This window comes from Octopus bimaculoides, chromosome 1 (genome assembly GCF_046866305.1).
Source record: "Octopus bimaculoides isolate indiv1 chromosome 1, ASM4686630v1, whole genome shotgun sequence".
Lineage (NCBI taxonomy): Eukaryota > Metazoa > Mollusca > Cephalopoda > Octopoda > Octopodidae > Octopus > Octopus bimaculoides.
Genome location: NC_142928.1, coordinates 174,462,836 through 174,483,919, shown reverse-complemented (window position 1 = coordinate 174,483,919; position 21,084 = coordinate 174,462,836). Strand labels below are relative to the sequence as shown.

The window sequence follows — 21,084 nt, the reverse complement described above, 5'->3', positions numbered from 1 at the left end:
TGTTTTACATATGCTTTTCATGCTGGTATGTGGTGGCATGCACACACACGTATGCAACAAATCTCAAACAGATAAACATGACCTCCATAAGATCTATAAATATGTGTGCTTTTATGCACCATATATCCATATGAGAGGTAAACACCCCAGTATTTGGCATTCTAACAAAAGATCCATGTTAAGTTGGATATAAAGATTGCACACCACATACAATCAAGTGAAGAATCATGAAGAAATCTATGCCATATATAAATGGATCAAAGAGGTGCAAATTATGTGTAGCTGAAAGATTGCACATTCTCTTTAGATCCAAGAATTCCACCACACTACTTCATTCCAGATCTGAAATTTTTACCATATTCAGGCACATGGTCAAGTTTCTTTTGTTGAAGTGACAGACATCTCCATGTCTGAATTGAGAAGCTGTCACACAGATTCTCTGGTATATTATTTTACACTCGCTAGATTAATTATAATTTCTACAGTCAAAGGGGACAAAGCTATTGGTTTTTTTACTTTGCTTTTCTTTCTTCTCATTCCACTTTATGGATTAACCTTCTTCATATTTTCTTCACTAGAGGAGCGCTTTAGACTACATTGTTTTTGCATGCTTTCTGTGGTTGGATATCTTTCTTAATGTCAACCACTTAATAGAGCATACTTTGTGCTGTTTACATGGCATCAGCATCATAAGGTCGTCAGCTTTGGCAGTATTTGAACTCAGTATGTAAGGGGACATAACTAAATACTGCAAGATATTGTGTCGAAGATGCTCAACTGGTTCTGCAGAAGCATTGATTTTTCACTTTGTTACAAGAACTCAAATTTCAGAAAAGGAATAAAATTGATTTAGTTGTATCCTCAGCATGTGGATAAATAGTTATTTATCCCAGAATTTGAACTCAAAATGGAATTTAAGTAAATGTTACACATTTTTCAGTCCACTTCTGTCATTACAATGATTTTATGACAGATGCATGTGGTGTCTCTTTCAATCAGGTTTCTCATAGAGGAATGATTCTATAAAATTTCAGCTATTGTATAATAGCCATTAACATAGACAACTACAGTTATAGTGTTATGGTTTGTTAATGGCAGATGCTATTTCATAAAGCAATAATTGCCCTAATTGTATACATAACAGTTACTAGTTTATATACGTACATACATACGTACGTACGTACGTACGTACGTGCATGCATGCATGCATGCATGCATGCATCCATCCATCCATCCATACATACATACATACATACATACATACATACATACATACATACATACATACATACATACATACATACATACATACATATATATATATATATATATATATATATATATATACAAGAATAAATTTCAGAAGCAGGAATACAAAGAAAGATGTACTAGACAAACCCTCACTGTCAGTCCTGTTATTCTGCTTGCCTATTTTTGTTCCTCTTTCTCATCCTCTTCCACCTCTCTCTCTCCCCTTCTCTCTCTTTAGCTATATATCTATACAAATACATGCACATGCACACACACATTTATAATATAAGATATGGATTTAGAGAATCATGTGGCTACCACAGAAAGCTCTGCTAATGTACTGTATTTGTTTATTTATATGCTTAACTGGCACTCTGTTGCTTACGATGATAACGGTTCCAGTTGATCTGATTAACAGAACAGCTTGCTCATTAAAGGCGGCGAGCTGGCAGAAACGTTAGCATGCTGGGCGAAATGCTTTGCGGTATTTAGTCTGCCATTACGTTCTGAGTTCAAATTCCGCCGAGGTCGACTTTGCCTTTCATCCTTTCAGGGTCGATAAATTAAGTACCAGTTACGCACTGGGGTCGATGTAATCGACTTAATCCCTTTGTCTGTCCTTGTTTGTCCCCTCTATGTTTAGCCTCTTGTGGGCAATAAAGAAATAAGAACAGCTTGCTCATGAGATTAAGGTGCAAGTGGTTGAGCACTCCACAGATATGCGTATCCCTTCACAAACTTCTCAGGGAGATTCAGCATGACACAGAGAATGACAAGGCTGGCTCCTTGAAATACAGGTACTTGAAACGCTCACTTTTGCCAGCTGAGTGGACTGGAGCACTGAGAAATAAAGCGTGTTGCTCAAGGACACAACATGCCACCGGGAATTGAACTTGCGACCCTATGATTGTGACCCAAATACCCTAACCACTAAGCCATGTGTCTTCTGTAAAATCTGTACATATACATACATACATACATACATACATACATATGTATATGTAACAACATGCTTTGGATGATGATGATGCATTTGAGAAATGAATTAGTGAAGAACATTTAGTTATGAAGAGGCCATTTATTTAGCTGATTATAATGTTACAACATGAAATAAAAATGACATTGTTGCGACTTTTGTTTGTGTAATTTTATATACTTTTTAAATCTATTTATGTTTTTAATTTTTACTTCAAATACTTTACTTCCTCTTTTTATCTGTTCCTGTTTTTTTTTTTGTTAACATTAAGGATGGTCAGCTCCCTGGCACCTTAACTGATGGAAAACAACATATCTCTAGTTTTACTAACCAAATCAAGCTAATTTTGGGCTTCCATACCTTGCATATATAAAAATATTTTGTATATATACTTAGAGTGGAATCGTTTCTTACCATGATGTTCTAGTGATCTGGTGAGCTAGCTTTCTTTATTTGCATCATACATATTAATGCAAGCATATAAATATGATTTTATTCCGCACTGAAATTTTTACAAGATGGCTGAGAAACAGCCATAATCCTAAGGATGTCAAGTGGTTAAATAAATATATTCATCTTTCATACCGTCTGACTTTTTATGGTTCATGTATGCATGTATGTACACACAAACACAAACACACACACACAATGATAAATGCCGACTTATAAACTCACATAAATTGACCTAGGTATTGTCAGAAAACCTACTCTTAGATTATAGTAATTTAAACTTTATCAATTTAAGAGTTAGATAAGCTACAAATTTAATGTAATCAAAGAATTGTAGTGCTATTGTTAAGTGGTTTAGCAGTATCAATTATAAAACTAACTGAAGGTTAATCCAGTCTGATATAGTAGGATTTAACCCACTGATTTCTAGGAATCATCAATTGCAAGTAATAGTGTTTGGTAAATTGTATGCTACTATAACAGACATTAATGTTAGTATAATTACGAATGCTAGGAAATCCCCATCATTCTATGAGAATATCAGATTTTGTAGGCCTGTATATTCTGCACATGCATGGAAATAAAAAAAATTAGTATAGGATTATATAGAAATGATGGACTCAGCATAGTACATAACTGAAATGGATATGACATGAATAGACTGAGAAAAACATAATAATAACCATAAAAAACCAATCTAAATATAGTAAACTTTCTAGATATGATGAATTTATATACTGGCAAACATTAGGCCATTCCATAAGCTGAATGAAGTTTCTACTTATGTAAACAAAGACTTCAAATTATTGAGTATATTATGAGTAAATGCATCTCTATTCTATCTTTAGATAAGAACATTTTTAATTAGGCTACTGTATACCACCATAATATAATAAAGAAACATAGTTTCAATGAAAAAATAAATTATATAGAACAAACCGTAGCTAGAACTAGTAAGTATAAAAACAAGAACCACAAGGTTTAATCCACTGCTTTGAGTAAACTACAGTCATAGCCAAATTTTTCTTGATCCTTGTAAACATACCTTTTCTCTCAGCTTACAAATGTTACAAAATCTTTAACAAAAATTCTGTCAAACCTGATAGGCAATATAATTGTTTAGGTAATATAGGAACCTAAATTCTTAACAACAATGAAGTAATCAGAAACAATATACAATCAAAGGCGGCAAGCTGGCAGAAATGTTAGCATGCTGGGCGAAATGCTTAATGGTATTTTGTCTGCTGTTACGTTCTGAGTTCAAATTCCGCTGAGGTCGACTTTGCCTTTCATCCTTTCGGGGTCGATAAAGTACTAGTTACGCACTGGGGTCGATGTAATCGACTTGATCCTTTTGTCTGTCCTTGTTTGTCCCCTCTATGTTTAGCCCCTTGAAGCAATAAGGAAATAAGAAACAATATACAATCATTCCAATGCAGATGTAACTTTAGGAACAAAGTCAACTGTCCCCTGAATAGCAAATGCCTTGAAAAGGAGCTGGTGTGTAGAGCATGTGTTTTAGAATCTAATAGGATAGACAAAAAAAAAAATGTTGAACTTATACAAAACCCAATCAAGGCCTGATTCACTGTTCATTTACTCAAATAGTACAGTGAGAATGCAACTCCACCTCATTGTTGAAGTTCATCTAGAATTTAAAGGATCAAGAAATAGAAAATTTTACCATGAAATAGAGAATAGATATGATGGACAAGGCAGCATGAGCAATCTTTGCTTAACCCCAAAAAATTCTAAAAATCTGACTACCAGAAGACACTGTATAAAACAGAAAAGATCAACTATTTTTACCCTCATGCAGAAATATTTAAGTTACAAGCCTTCAAGCTTATCCTTGTCCTGAACACATTTTAAGTGCAATCTGGTTGGTCATTTACTTCCTCCTGCTTTCTCTCCATACCTTTCCCCCACCTCACTTCCCACTTAGGACTACTGTTCATGTACCTTTGTACCTCTGACAAATTTGGAACATATATATTTGTGTGTATTTGTATGTATATGTATGATATGCATATCTCTGTATGTGTATGTTTGTGTGTGTGTATTATATATATATATATATATATATATATATATATATAATTAGGTAAGGCTGGTTTATGGGATTACCCTGGGTTTCACATCCATAAAGCATCAGATCCCACACCTGTTGGCTTATGGTTGCTCTAGCAAGCAGCCTCTCAAGAAAACAGAGGAGGAAAAGACCTTGCAACTCAATGTCAAAGTTCAAATGGGGTATACAATATAGTACTTCAACATCTGGGATAGTGTTGCTGCCATGTACAAAAACATCTTAGAATGAATCCAAGGAAGGAAATCTAATCAGTTGGTAAGGACTTACTAACATACTCCAATCTCTCTTGCTTACAGATATATTGTCACTTTAGTCTGCTACTACCACTACTACAACAGTCTTTGCTCCCCAGAGCTAGCTAGTTGCATATTGCCTCCACATCAGGTCATAATCCATTCTGTACCTTCTGTATATTCAAGCTTTGCAGTAAGACCACAGTGCCCATAATTTCTCTCCCAAATTTTAACGCTCTGGATTTCCCTTCCTGTCCAAGTCTTTTCTCACAGATATTGATTAGTAGATATTCAAACTGAATATCAACTACATTGATCTCATGAGTCTTGGAAGATATGCGAAGACCTTCGGCACAGTCCCTTACTCTTGGGTAAAACTATTAAAAAAGTAAGTACCAGTTATGTATATTTGGGTCAGTTCAATTGACCAAAGAGCCACTTCCTTGGGCCACATCAAATGGAATTAGTATGTAAAATATGTAAATTATTATTCAAAATATATTAAAACAAAATTAGCTGAACAATAAATGATTTGGCTTAGTGGTTAAGAGTATATGCCCACGGGTATATGGTGTAGTGGTTAAGAGCGCAGGCAACTAGCCCCAAGATTCCAAGTTCGATTCCAAGCAGTGACCTGAACAATAATAATAATAATAATAATAATAATAATAACATCGAAAAATACCTTAGGAATGAGAACCCAGGTTTGAAATTTCCCCAAGACTCATGAAGAAAGATGGAAGGTATATCAGGCGAAATGTTGTGTTAACAACAAACAAGATGAGGACAAACATCCGTCAAATGTAAATAAGGCAAATAATGTACATAATTCTTCATTTCTTAAATATAGAACTGTATTAATAAATAATTTGATTCTTTTGTAACCATTAACTCCTCTTCTTAACAGTCAAAATTTAGCCAATATTTTATGCAGTGTATATAAATAACACTTTTATTTTAAACTCATTGATGTTTTAAGAGACTTTCTCCCCAAAATTTTCATTATTATATTGGATGACAAAAAGAATATTGATGTTGCACTCCCCAATATTGACCTGCTCAATTAATGATTGTGTCAACCAGTATTTGCCTAAAAATCAAATTCTGAATGAAGTTGCTCAGATTAAAATTTCTGTTATGTTCACCCCATTATTAACAAATGTTCTTAATTTTTTCACCTATCTTTTCATTATTTAACATATCCAAAAGCAGTGAGCTGGCAGAATTGTTAACATGTTGGACGAAATGCTTTGCGGTATTTCGCCCGTCGTTACATTCTGAGTTCAAATTCCGGCGAGGTCGTCTTTGCCTTTTATCCTTCCAGGTTCGATGAAATAAGTACCAGTTAAGTACTGGAGCTGATAAAAATCGACTAGTCCTCTCCTCCAAATTTTCAGGCCTTGTGCCTATAGTGGAATGGATTATTTAACATATCCTACAGAAATGGTTATGTTTTGGGATTATAGCAATCTTGTTAGAACCAGTCACCATAACTTGATATAAGTTTATAAGGCAGAGAAACAAATTAGGTCCTTAAATAATTATTTGCTCAAATTTTTCAGTTGATTTTCGTTCCCAGGACGTCACTCCTCTTGAATTCCCCACCTCACTTCATTCCCTCCACATAGCTCCGCTCTACTGCGGCAGACATTAACTTGATGATATTCTACAGCTTTGACAATATCCTAACCATGTCACTACTAAGTATGTAATGCTGAACTTAGATTTGTATATAAACTTGGTACTTTTTATTGACATATTCCCAGGACAAAATCAAACAAATGTCTGACCTCGTTCTGTTTCTCCAAGCTTTAATAAATATTGCTTTAATAAACTTCTAATTTTAATTACAATGAATTACAATAATTATTTAACAACTTCACTTTTTTAAAAGGTGATGATTTTTCTTTTAGTTTTCATCGAATCTTATTCGCCCAGGTTTACTTAAACTGATCTTTCATTCCAAATACAATTCAGAAAACTATGCTAATGTTTTAACAAACGGTAGTTAAAAAAAAAAAAAAAAGATGGTTAAAGTTCAGGGATCGAGATACATTTGGCTAAATTAGATTGGACATATATAACAGTAGTCAGATGAACGTACACATGCACAGATAAATCTCTTAAAAAGAATTAAAACGAAGGAAAGCAATTTTATTTGAAGGTAACTTATCGGCATAAAACTTTAATTAAAGTCGCAAAAAAATTCATAGAAGTTAGTTTTAAATAATTCTAACTATGTATAAATATATATAAAAACAATGTAATTTTACCCACTTAAATCGTTACATTTAAACACTAAACGAGCAAGTATTTATAAGTTTTAAAAAAGATCCGCCCTTAATTTTACGGATGTAAATTTACGTCCTCATTTCAAAGAATTATGTTAAATAAATAGACCTCGAAACCATCCCTATTTGTTTATCTGCTTTTCAATGATGTCATAGGTCAAAGTTCGAATGACACTTATCATGTGATAAATTACTCGGCTAAAGGGGTGTTACAGGAACTGTTTATGGTGAGTTCGAATTCTATTTTGTTCATTTTAGCTTCTTTAAACGAGATTAAATTAAAACAGAAGATTTTGTTGTAATAATTGATTTAGTCTGAAATATTTAAAGTGTAATTGTGTATATATTAGCAGAGAAATAGTCTTCACTAGCTTCCAAACACTCCGTTTTTTGAAAGATTTTGTTGTGCTTCTAAAATTTATGTGCACAGATGTCTAAACTAGCACAATATAGTCTTCGTAATGTTTTTCGTTGAAAAAAGAATGAAATACTCGACACTATAGTCTAGCTCACCTTGTTTATTTCGGTTTTAACGACATTCTTTATGTAATGTATTCATATCGAGAAATGCAAGGTGTTTAAATGGTAAACGAAGTTGTACACTAAAGTAAACAATGTAATCAACACTTCTTTCTTTCTCATTTAACCAAAAGTCTTGAAATTATAGACTAAATGTTTCTTCCAGCAACCTTTGTGTTAAATAATAATACTCAAAATAATTTTCCGTTAATTATCGGAAGATGTACTACAACTTCACAAGACTTTTAATACAGCGACGTTATGACATATTAAGCTTTACCTATTATCCGGAGTTTTCGTTCGAATTTTTTCTTTTAAAGTTACCGAAAGCCTAGTAACAGAATAGTAGTAGATACTGTTTTATTGAAATAGTTTTATAAGGACTGTTTAAAATTATAACAGGCATTGCATTAATTATACACACACACACACACGCGCGCACAGCGCGTGTTTCTGTTTTGATTATTATTTATTATAATTAACTTATTATTGTGTGGTGTATTAATGATATTTATGATATCTAAAAGTATTAAAATCTTGGTGAGACCATAATACTTTTACTGGCGGTGCTCCAGTATGGTCACAGTTTTGGGAGTGCACTATATGAGAATAGGGAAGAATCGCTTGCTTTTGTTTGTGTGGTCCAATTTTAGATTATATATACATGTTTTATTATATCAGTTGAACTATAATAAAATCAAAGATGTCAACCTCCTATTTCATACGAAGAATGTTTAAACTATATGAAATTTAAATAGTAAAAAAGAAAATTAAAGGGGGTGGTGGTGGTAGTAATAAATAATAAACAATTGTCCCCCCCCCCCCAATGTCATCGCTTGCACTATGTCAGGGGAGGTAACTGTTGAAATATGCCGGTTTTTGAGCATGGTGGTCAAAACAATTAAATGACTAACACCATCTAGAAATACGGGATAGTAGTAGTTTCTTTTGTGATTAAATTATTATTTAGAGAAAAAAAGGAAAAAAAACCTCTGGTAGTGCGAAATAGATTAATGATAACACAAGTGGTTTTTGTAATCACTTGCACTTTGGTCAAATTTCAGCGAATATTCAGTTCGACGGCTGCGGAAGAATTATATTTTTCCATTTATGCCGTGCTGCGGCCATGGAGAATATTTTTGGTGCAACGAAGAATGAATTTTTGTGTTGTTCTTCTCTAAGATAGGAGGGTGTGATTATTTGGAGATTTGGCTGCGATTCGTAGCAGGTCGAATACAGACACTTCATTCAGGAGATAAAATAAAAATTATTTAATATTTTTGAATTTAAATACAAGAACAGGTAACACAGAAAAAAAATAAATAAATAAAAGGAAAGTGAAAGGTAAACAAATGATAGTCGTATGCACGCTCTCTCTCTCTTTCTCTCTCTCTCTCTCTCTCTCTCTCTCTCTCTCTCTCTCTCTCTCACACGTGTGTGTGTGTGTATCTATATATTTAATGTATAGGTACACAGCTGTGTATCTATATATTTAATATGCATGTCTGTTTTTCATTTGTTTACCTTTTGCTTTTCATTATTTCTGTCTTGTTAATTGCTCTTGTATTCCATGCTTGAAATTTCAGCAAACGCTTTTTTCACAATATCGATTATTAGCGATCTTTTATTGTTCGTTTTTCTTTTAGTGCAATATGTTCTATTTTGGCCGCCATCTTATATGTATTAAGTTCGAAAGATCACCAAAATATCCCCTATGGCAGACAATCGTATTGGTTACAGTACATCATAAAAATAAACCTTTCTCGGTTGCTAAACAGAGATTAGCTCGACAAAGTGAAAGTACCATATTAGAAAAACAGAAAAAAAAAAAAAAAATTACACCACCTACTCTACCAGAGCATATGCCAACTTGCCCGCCATGTCACCCGAGGTCATCCTCAAAATTGACCTTCGACTCCTCAGCTTAGTAAGAGAGAAGGCCCCACAACTCTGTTCGCGCTGAGCATTGATGACATCACCAAGATGGGGGTCGAGCTAGACCTCAATGCGTGGTATCTCGATGATGCTTGTTTGGGGGGATCTCCGGACAGGGTTCTCGCCTTTGCTAACTTGATGGTTGGGGGGGGGGGGCTTGGTCGCTGGGGTCTCGAAGTGAACAGCTCCAAATGTGAGTTCTGGATCCTCAACCACCCGGCTTCTCAACATCAACCAACTATTGATCTTTTTGCAAAGTCCTTCCCTTCCATTGCAGTCCCTCCCCCATCGGCTTGGTGCTCTCTAGGAGCCCCAATCACTGATCTTGCCTTTGAGTCCATCTTCCAGTCGAAGGTGGCTGCCTTTGAACAATTGCTGTAAAACAATTGAAATGTAAAAGATATCTTAGAATTATAATTTCTTTTTAATAAAAAACTGCAATATTAAAGAATGGAGGGGCTGAGGAATCTAGCCTTTTTCTTTCTCACAAAATATGAGGCTCCTTATCTAAAATTGTGATAAATATTGAGAAAAAAGTTAGTAGCAATTGTTAGGGACTTGCAGAGAGAAGGGAGATAATTTAAAGAAATTAGAAATTTAATCTCTCAAAGTAACACCTCAATGGGGAAAAATGTTTGATTTTTACTTGCAAGCAAGAGGCAATTATTGATAAGTTTTGTCTTACTGTTGTCTAATGAAGCCTTCTGGTCAACTGACAGGTATTTTCAAATGGGTCAATAACATGAATTTTGATGATTAAGCTAAAGAGTTTTGTGCTGCTATAAGCAAACAAATGTGGTAATCTTTTGATGTTTAAACTTAAAACAATGAGCAACAAAGCAAAACAAACTGAAAACAAGGTCAATAAATCAGTGAGAGATAAACAAAATAATCATTAATAATTTTCAATGATTAAAATCCAATAAAATGAAACAGGTGTTTTTTCCTGTGAAGCTAAAATTTTATATAAGGGAAATTTAAAACCTGAACTGTCAGTTCTCTGGTTAGTTTTCTACTTTATGTCATGGGCTTCAGCTTCGAATGTGTGTCTTTTTTTCCATTTCAGTTTCTTGATGTGAAGCCAGCTAATTAAAGTATATTAACCCTCAATTTAGTTCATATTTAACAGAAAACAAAACCAAAAAACAAAATCTTATTTTACACAAAATTAGATTTTACAATTATTATTTTTGTTATAATTTCATTACTGATTATTACCAACGTTGCCTACTAGTTATCTTTTACTTTGATTCCTTGAACTTCTTTTTAGTTTATTTCACATTGTTTTTCACCATTTCATGTGCTCAAAGACCAAAAAATTTTCAAAAAATTCTTAGTGAATTGAAGCCAGACTTCCCTATTTGACAGGATGCAAATTCATTTTGTAAGATTAGTTTTTAATTCCTTGGAAATTATCTTCCCCTTTCTTTGAGAGTTACTAACAATTGTTGCTGGGACTTTTCCTTTTTTCCAGTTCAGAGGGAAATATCAGTCAAGAATTTTTTGACATATAACATTCAGTGTATCTTTTAAATTAAGGATGTTGATGTGACGATGATAAGTTTATTCTGATATATTTATGTGTGTGTGTGAAAGAAAATAAGGATTAAAGAAAACCCTCCCAAAACTGTTCATATTAGAATCAAAGTTTTACTATTTAGCCATTAACATAACATCAAGCCATAATCATCTTTCTGTTGGTCTGAATTTGATGGCTGTTCCTTGCTTCTTCCCTAAACCTGCTTCTCATTCAATCAATGCTATAGTATTCTGCATCTGTTATTCAATTTAGTTTCCCAATTCAGTCACTTTTAAACACTTTTCCTTGGCTGTTTTACTTTCCATTCAACTTAACCTTAATCAGTTATCTGTCTCTATCCTCAGCTAAGATGATGTGAGGGCTATGATCACGTCTCTTTTTTTGTCTGATGGAGTATAAGTCTTAGATTGTGTACCTGAATGTAAGAATTGTATTTTATTTAGTGAATTCTAAAGTAAGAAAAATTGCAAAATATTTTTACTTTTAGCTTGAAAAGATTAATCTTTGAAATTCTGTCTATATTGATGAAAAGCAGGTTTTAATGTTTGAATATAGTAATTTTAGCATTTTATTTTGGCAAGGTGGGCCTCAAAGTATTATCTAGTCAAATTATAACAGTAGCAGACTGCAGGGGGTGGCAATTTTATGTATAATTCTGTGCCACAGAATTATAGAACAGTGTTTAATGATATCTGATGAGCTTATCTTATACTGTCTGTCTGTTCCTTCTACCTCTCTCTTCCTTTACCCCCTCTCTCTCTCTCCCTTCATCTCCCCCTCTCTGTTTTGCAACTTTGTGGTACTGTGTTAGATTCCATTCTGCACAATAGTCAAGTGCCTCCTGTAGATTTGGGTTGATGGGAATTTGGTTGGCAAAAACTGTAAGGGAGCTTGTCGTATGTGTGTGTGTGTGTTTGTTTACCTCCTTAAACCAATGTCGTGTTTATTTTGTGCTGTTTATGTCTTGTAACTTAATAGTTTGCTAGAGATTGAAAATATAAGTACCAGTGTGGAATATGTCCTGTTATGTTGGACTAATCATTGAAGGCACAGTGCCTGTGCATGGCAACAGTATAACAGGCATCTATCTACCTACCTATCTATCTATCTACCTACCTATCTATCTACCTATCCACACATCATGAAAAAATTACCTCTTCATTGGACTAAACTTTCTAGGTCATCACACATATTTACTATGTCAATTGCTTATCTACTTCTAACCTACAGTGTTTGCTTAGAAACTCTTCCATTTCTTGTCAGGTGTTCATAATACCAGTCTAAACTTAAGTAAATATTGTGAAATTTGAGCTTGAGTTGAATTTGATATATCACATTGAAATGTGTATTTTTATCTTGCTAATTTTGAAATATCTAAATTGTTATATATTTTTCTTTTGTTGCTCTTCCATTGAATTTTCTTCCACCTATAACTATTCTCATTTTTCGTTATACTTCCCTCTCATCCCTTATTTTTTGGTTAATGTTTTTTCTTTTACTACCATTGTTGCATAGCTGTGTGGTTAACAAGCTCACTTGGCAGCCATGTGGTTTTGGGTTCAGAGCCACTGTACTGTACCTTGGGCAAGCATCTGCTATAGCTCCAGGCCTTGTGAGTGAATTTCATAGGTGGAAACCGTGTGGAAGCCCATCATGTGCGCACACACACACACACACACACACACACACACACACACACACACACACACACACACACACACACACACACACACACACACGTACGTGTGAGTGTGTCTTTCTTTGCCTCCTCCCCCAGTTGATAACTATTTATGAACTGGGGGTGAGGGGCAGATGTCCTGTAATTTAGTGGTTCAGCAAGAAAGACTGACAGAAGTACCAGATTATAAAAAATAAGTACCAGGGTATATTTGTTTGGTTAAAACCCTTCACAGTAGTGCCCCAGTATGGCAGCAGTCCAGTGACTGAAACAAGTAGAAGGTAAAAAGGTATATTTCACATAAAATTTGTGGCATGAATATAGATAATTTATTACAGTCTTAAACACAGTTTAAGTGATCTCATAAATTAGATTGTTTGCCTTCATGCTTTGAATACTAAACCTCTTGAAAAGTAAAATAATCCACCTTAGAAACGATCTTAACTTTTTAACTGCTAAACTAAATTTCATGGTCATTTTAGTAATGATGTTAAATATCTACCAAAAATTGAATTGGTATTTTCTGCAGGTTATATTGCTTCAATAAACTTAATGTGTCTCAACAAAAAAAAAATAGTTTCAAACATGATATTCCTCAACAATAAAACTGCATTTTGCAGTTAAGAGTAATGGAATTTTGAGTGGATTTATTAGATTCCACTGTAATAGGTTAACTGACAAAGCATTTAAGATTTATATTTTATTCTTAAACACTGATCTGATAGCATCAGTGTTTGAGGGTGAAATTTAATTTTGTCTTTTAACTTAGCATTGTTTGTGGCTTATTTTCGTCTATAACTACAATTTAATTTTTCTTTATTCAATGTTGTTCATGTAAATTCCATTCTCTACTAATGTTTCTATACATTTGGCCTACATGCGTTTTCTTAACAAGTCTGTTACTCTAATGGGTTTTCCTAATATAATTGAAATGTTTCTTTTCATACTATCATGTACGTCCTTTGTTATTTAAGTCAACATATTATACAGTTTTCCCACTATCTAGTTGTCATAGCAAGCTGTTTAGGAAGGTGCCTCAATTACTTTTATAATCTTTGGAGAGAGTCAGGCCAACATTCAGGTTGTATTTTAAGCATTTCTGTTTTCTTTTTAATTCAGAAAATGTATTTCCAATATAGATTTATAATTTTTCTATTTTCCTTTCTCTAACTTTTTAAGATTTCAATTTTGTTTGCTTATTTCAAACAATAGGGTCATTGCATAAATAATGCAGTTTTTTTATACTTCTTTTATTTTTCAGAATTAAGATAAACAAAGTTCTTTTCTAATCTAAAATATACTCTCTTTCATTTTCTATAATGCTCTTCCATCTATCTGGTAGACTTACAAGGCCCCTCTTTCAAAATTCACTTTTTTGTGATGAAAAATACTCCTCGAGTACTGTTCTGACCTTGTTTACAAAATTCATATTTTTTCTGTCCAAATGATTTTGAAGACTGCGGAATAAATGATAATCAGATGGGGCAATGACTGGCGAATATGGTGGGCAGGGCATCGTTTCCCATTCAAACTGCTCCAGCCTTTGGAATGTTGTCCTTGCTGTATGTGGCTGAGCATTATCCTAATGGAAGAACACCTTTCGTTTTGAAACCAAAGCTGGTCATTTTTCTTCTAGCACTGAGTTAAGTCGCTCAAGCCGCTTGCAGTAGATTTCATTTGTTATTGTTTGGTTCGGGTTTAAAAGTTCAACATGGACTAAACCTTTCATATCCCACCAAACAGATAACAACACCTTATGTAGGTGAAAACCTTCTTTCATCTGGGGTGCTGGTGTTTCTCTTTTCCCTGCCTACTGTCTTCAGTGCTTGATATTTTTATACAGAGCCCATTTCTCATCATCAGTCACTACTTGGTAAAAAAAAAGTTATTTCATAAGACGTGACAGCAAAGAAGAGCACATGTTCACTCTCTGCACGTGATTATAGACTCAGAGGAACCCATTGACCCAATTTGCTGACTTTTCTGATGTTATGCAGGTGTTGATGAATGGTTGAATGACCAAATCCAAGCTTCTCTGCTAGTTCCTCAACAGTTATGATGGGATTTTGTTCCACTAGGGTTTGCAGGATGTCCTTGTCGAGCTTTACAGATCTTCTAGGACTAGGCTTGTCTTCTGGGCTGTAGTTTTCGGCTTGGAATTTCTGGAACTGCCATTGACACTGGTTTACACATATTGTCTGATCCCCGTATACTGCATTAATGTTCCTTGCATTTTCTGTTGTGTTTTTACTTTTATTGAACTCAAAGCAAAATATGCTCCTTTGTCACTTCCATTATGGCTTTAAAAAATAATTGTTAAAATCGAACTGCACTGTTAAAAACTTGTGCTAGAAATAAGAACAAGGTAAAATTACTACCTGCAAGTTGATGCCGGTAGTTTATCCCGTCCCCCTCCGACTTTTAGTTCATGCTATTAAAAAAAAACTGCATTATTTATGGACTGACCCAATACACTGAGCTGTTTGAATTTGGAAAATTCCCAGTTTTAATTTCATGGATTTATTTTAATTTTCAAAACATCGCCCAATATTACTTGCCCAAACTTGTGCACGCAGATACAGATGTATGGTTAACTCTGACTGATGGAGTGAACCCTACTCCCCATATCTAGATAATGTGGTTCTAGAGACTGTGGATCTTAAAAACAAAATAATAAGTCCCAAATGATTAATATGATGGAGCATTCTTTATCATAAGTGCTCTGCTAGTTGCTCTGAGGTTAAGCAACGTCTGATAGCATTAAAAATAAACATTTCTTTTATATTGCAATTTGTGCATATAAACTGTGATTCAATATTATTGTGAATTTTAAATGTTACATAAAAGCTGTATACAGGTTTTTTATTACTCTTCATACTATCTTTGTCATTTGTATGAAATTAAGACTCTATAAATTTTCTAAGAGGAAAAAAAAAAAAAAAGAATGCAATAACAAATCTAAGGAAAATAGGTGCTGTATTTTAAATTTATTCTGGTATATTTAACTGTTTTCTTACCAACCTGCTGGACAGGTTCACTCTCTTCCTATCATATTAACTTTCAGATCACTTTTAAAGTGATCTCAATTAAAATCTTTCATCAAAATTTTATGCTAATTTGTTATAAACATCCCCAGGCAATTGTTATAAACATCCCCAGTCTACTGTGCTTTAAGATGGTATAGTATATATCATCACCATTTCAACACTTTCAAAATGGTTGACATAAATTTACACACGCAATGTGCATGCTTTAAATTGGTCAACATAACTATATACTGCCTGACTTTACAACCTGTCGCCTGAGTTAGTACCGGTCCACCTGCCAACTGATAGGCTGGTTATATGTTACAGATCTTTTTGTTTGGCTGCCAGCAGTTTAAAAATTAAAGTTTATCGAAAATTTTAAAATTTGGTACATTAATGTAGTTTTCCAAGCTGAATTGCTGGGGTTATTTCACCTTTTCCACAAAAATGTTTTTAAAAGGTTATAGAGGTTTAAAGTTTGATAATTTTCATCCCGTCAGGAAACAGGACTTGGAAGGTGTCATTTTGTGCATGACTGCACATTTTGTCAATATCCTGAAAATAGCACTTGTGCTTTTATATGAAACCATAAACAAATGAATTACGCATGACATATAACCCCTCATAACTTTTTTATTATTTGGAATTTTCAGAAAATTTGTGCTAACAAATACCCCAGCCTCTCCCTGGAACCACTTCCTTATAAAATCCCTTCCTACTCTATAATTCCACTAATAAATACTTTCTGTGCTTCCTGTTACATACCCTCCTCCTCCGAGCTACATCTCTGGACTTTCACATCTTATCTTTAACACCCTCTCATATCTGCTATCTTTCTCAACATACTGTATCTCCCACCAGAAGCTCCTTTCATCCTCTACTCTCTAAAGCCACCTCTAGAGACTTCTGACCTCTCTCTCCTTCCACCTTGTACATTTCCCTATTTCCTGATCTATCTACAGGTTTATACCGCTGCTCTTCATCCTTCCTGTCATCTTCTACCAGAGCTATTCCTATATCTTCCACCCCCTCCCATACTGATATTTAGCATCAACTACACCCCCACCTTTATTTATCATTCTCTGCATTTACTGCTACCTCTATCTCTAATCATCAGTCACTATCCTTTCATGGTCTTATGAACTTACCCACTCACCTTTCTCAATCCTCTGTCCATATTCTCGCTTATACTCACAATCTTATATCTTGAGTGTTTGCTCTAACACTCCTCATCACCACCATCTTTGACTTTCTTTCAGCTCTTCTCACCCACCGTTTTATATAATGCAGGGTAGCTCCCCTATATCTCAACATTTATGTTTGTCCCTTTATAACAGCTGACATAAATCCACCTCCCCTCTCTTCCCATTTAGTTATGATCTCACTACTGCCAGTGGTATGAAAAAGTGCCTGGTACATTAAAAAGAACATTCAACTGCTGAAACCATGTTGAAGCTGACACTGGAGCACATTGTGGCCCTGTGCCAGCATGGACAAATGAATGTTAAAAGATGTTGATATATATAAATGTGCATATGCAGATATATATGCATATAGGGGAGCACACTTATGTACATGTATCTGCATATTTTGCATATAAGTATATGTACATGTATCTGCATATATGTGCATATGTGCACATTTGACATATGTTCATATGTCTGCCATTCTTGTGACAATGTCAAATAGCATTGGGGGGTCCTTGCTGTCTTGCCTTCTGTCATGGACAGAAAGTTCTCATCAGTTGGTGTTATATGTATAATACCAGAGCTTTCTACCTTCCAGTATAACATGCATTTGGGTGCTGGTGTCCACAGTGCTTGTGCTATTGGTACTAGATGCAATTATACTTTTTTCTGTTCATCCTGGCTTCCATATAATCCATGGCTGAGATCATTGACTTGTTACTAGAAGCAAGAGTAGTAGTGGTGGTGGCAGTATTATCGAAGGTGCTGCTACTGCTGTTGTTGCTTCAACTACCATCAATGGTGGTAGTAGTAACTGGGCAATTATCATTTAAGTCTTTCCATTTTGAACTTTGAACACACAAGTACAAAGGAGTGGCTCTCTGCCTCTTTCTGCATATTTTCTCTTGTCATCCATTTTTCATCATCACATGATGCTATTTGCAAAACTATTGTTTCAAAAGTGTTGGTAAACTGTCTTTCTTTTAAATTATTTCGGCCTCATATTAGGTTGGCAAAATGTCCTCTCTGTTCATAATAACATCAATTTCAAAATATTACTTCAATTATTAAAATTAGATTAAAAAAAGAGAGATGAAAGCAAAGTTGATTTTAGTGGGATTTGAACCATAAAAATCCATAACAAACATTGCAAGACATTTTAGCTTATGCTGGAACAATTCAGCCAATAGTAATGGTAATAAAAGGGATGATGTTTAGAAATAATTTTTGTGAAACAAATCCCTTTAACAATTTTTCTTCTTGTTTTACTAATATGTCTGATGAAAAGGCAAGAATATCACAACCTTCTTTTTTCAGGAACTTAAAATATAAGAATTTATTTTTTCACCTAATTTTAATAATTTGAACTAATATGCAGGCATGGCTATGTGGTAAGAAGCTTGCTTCCCAACCAAATGGTTCTGGGTCCAGTCTCACCGTGTGAGACTTTGAGCAAGTGTCTTCTATAGCCTCAGGCCAACCAAAGCCTTGTGAGTGGATTTGATAGATAGAAATTGAAAGAAGCCTGTCGTGTGTGTGTGTGTGTGTGTGTGTGTGTGTGTGTGTATGTGTCTTTGTGTCTGTGTTTGTCCCTGCCACCATTGCTAGACAACCAATGTCAGTGTGTTTATGTCCTCACAACCTAGCAGTTTGACTAAAGAGACCAATAGAATAAATACTAGGCTTACAAAGAATAAGTCCTGGGGTTGATTTCTTCGGCTAAAAGCCTGTAAGGCAGTGCTGCAGCATGGCCACAGTCAAATGACTGAAACAAGTAAAAAGAAATTTTTTGAAATTGATAATTTTTTTTTCAATTTTTTTTTTCTTTCAGTATCCATTTGGTGTTTTTATAAACTGTTGAATCTAAAGGAGTCAAAGACAAACTCCCATAATGTCTATATTTCGGAGCGAAGAGATGACATTATGTCAACTGTTTTTACAGTCTGAAGCAGCCTACCCAGTTGTCTCTGAATTAGGAGAACTTGGTATGGTTCAATTTCGTGATGTAAGTAGAAAAATCCTCTCTCTCACTTTTTTGTTTTTTTAATTTTCTTTTGCTTTTTTAGTGTCTGCTGTTGGGACAGCAAGTCTGAAAGGTTAACACTAACCATATAAGCATCTCTTATCTGTAGCTATGAAATCCTAAATGGGCAGTTAGTAGATGCTCATAAGCATATCTGGGATTTCACAACATAGCAAATAGGGCACATATTAGTATCTCTGGGATTTTGTGAACAATACATGTATGTACCACTGGGATTCCATAGTGATAGACAAGAAATGTTTATATGCATCTGTGGTATGGATAGTATTAAGTCCACTTTGCAATTGTGTAGTTCCATGTTTGATTCTTCTGTTCATCAATTTCAACAATGGTTATTTATTATAATTTCAAGGTCACACTTGTGTCACATCTAGTTCATCTGAAAGGCACATTGAAGATACAAATATTTGTAGAATACTCATCCTCTTCTGTGGAGGTGCAATGGCCCAGTGGTTAGGGCAGCAGACTCGCGGTCGTAGGATCGCGGTTTCGATTCCCAGACTGGGCATTGTGAGTGTTTATTGAGCGAAAACACCTAAAGTTCCATGAGGCTCCAGCAGGGGATGGTGGCAAACCCTGCTGTACTCTTTCACCACAACTTTCTCTCACTCTTTCTTCCTATTTCTGTTGTACCTGTATTTCAAAGGGCCAGCCTTGTCACACTCTGTGTCACGCTGAATATCCCCGAGAACTACGTTAAAGGTACATGTGTCTGTGGAGTGCTCAGCCACTTGCACGTTAATTTCACGAGCAGGCTGTTCCGTTGATCGGATTAACTGGAATCCTCATCGTCGTAACCGACGGAGTGCCAACCACTATCCTCTTCTACTTGAAATAAAGGAATAGATAGTTCCAATGATTGAATGTCTGGAATACTGATGGAAGTTTTTGAGTCTCATCATCATCATCATTGTTTTAATGTCCACTTTTCTCTATGCTTGTATGGGTCAGATGATAACTTTGTTACCGTAGATTTTTCTGTGGCTTCTTGTTTACATTGCCTGTCTCTCAGCATGGTAATATCCAACAAAAAGCAGCTGAGACATACTTTTGTGGAAGATTGTAAACAAATGACATCATTTGTTCGAACAGTGCATACAATTTATGTTGTATGGCATTTGATATACCTGTATTTGTCCATGGTGTTCAAATACATCTCTGGCCACTCTGAGTTATTTCCCTTAGTTAATTTTTGCTTAAATTATGTGCATGTGTAATGTAAATGGAATAAGAAAACCATACTTATAGTATTGTTTTTACAATTAAAATATATTTTCTGTAATGAATTGTTGTATAGCCTGTAGCTGTCGTTATTAAATACCTCCTTCAAAGCTTGAAAAATAAATCAAAACAATTTATGACTGAACTTCAGATGTTCTTAGGATGTTACTCTATCATTAAATCCATTGCCTTCTCTTCATACAGCAAACTTCCTTGAAGTGAAATCTTTAAATGGCTTTCAGTTTGAAAACTACTGCTATCATGACTTCCCCTTCCTTTGATGCGATGTGTTAACTAATTTTGTTTTCCTTTCTTCTTACTCTCTGCTTTTTGTCTGGCAGAGTAAATGCATGAAGTACATTAGAAGTACTATTAGTACAATTAAAATAAATATGAAAATTATACTGTATAATTTTGATTATAACATGCTCTATACATTTTGTTTCAACTATACACATTTGCTCATTCAGTTCTGCTAAGACCAGGAAGAGAGAAAGTTGGTGAAAACAAACTTACTGCTTCACATCACATCAGGGTAGTCTAGTAATGCATCAGAAGATGAAATCATCTGTTACTAGTAGATCTTTGAAGGGAAAGCTGTTTGGAGATTTATTCTCTAGGGAGGATGCCAGATGAAGTAG

General features: G+C 34.6%; 1 protein-coding gene across 4 annotated transcripts in view; it reads left to right on the top strand.

Annotated features, from left to right (window-relative positions):
- The first annotated feature begins 4,775 nt into the window (after nucleotides 1-4,775).
- Nucleotides 4,776-21,084, top strand: part of LOC106872779 (V-type proton ATPase 116 kDa subunit a 1) — a 47,707-nt gene continuing 31,398 nt past the window's right edge. For 2 of the 4 annotated variants that reach the window (XM_089363342.1, XM_014919878.3), the window contains exons 1-2: nucleotides 7,467-7,520; nucleotides 19,010-19,183. In XM_089363342.1, the coding sequence (XP_089219468.1) occupies nucleotides 19,070-19,183 (114 nt within the window). In that variant the 5' untranslated portion in view covers nucleotides 7,467-7,520; nucleotides 19,010-19,069. Of the gene's footprint in view, nucleotides 5,025-7,466; nucleotides 7,521-13,765; nucleotides 14,047-19,009; nucleotides 19,184-21,084 lie in introns of those variants that run through there. The other 2 variants (XM_089363333.1, XM_052972694.2) reach the window with 2 other exon arrangements.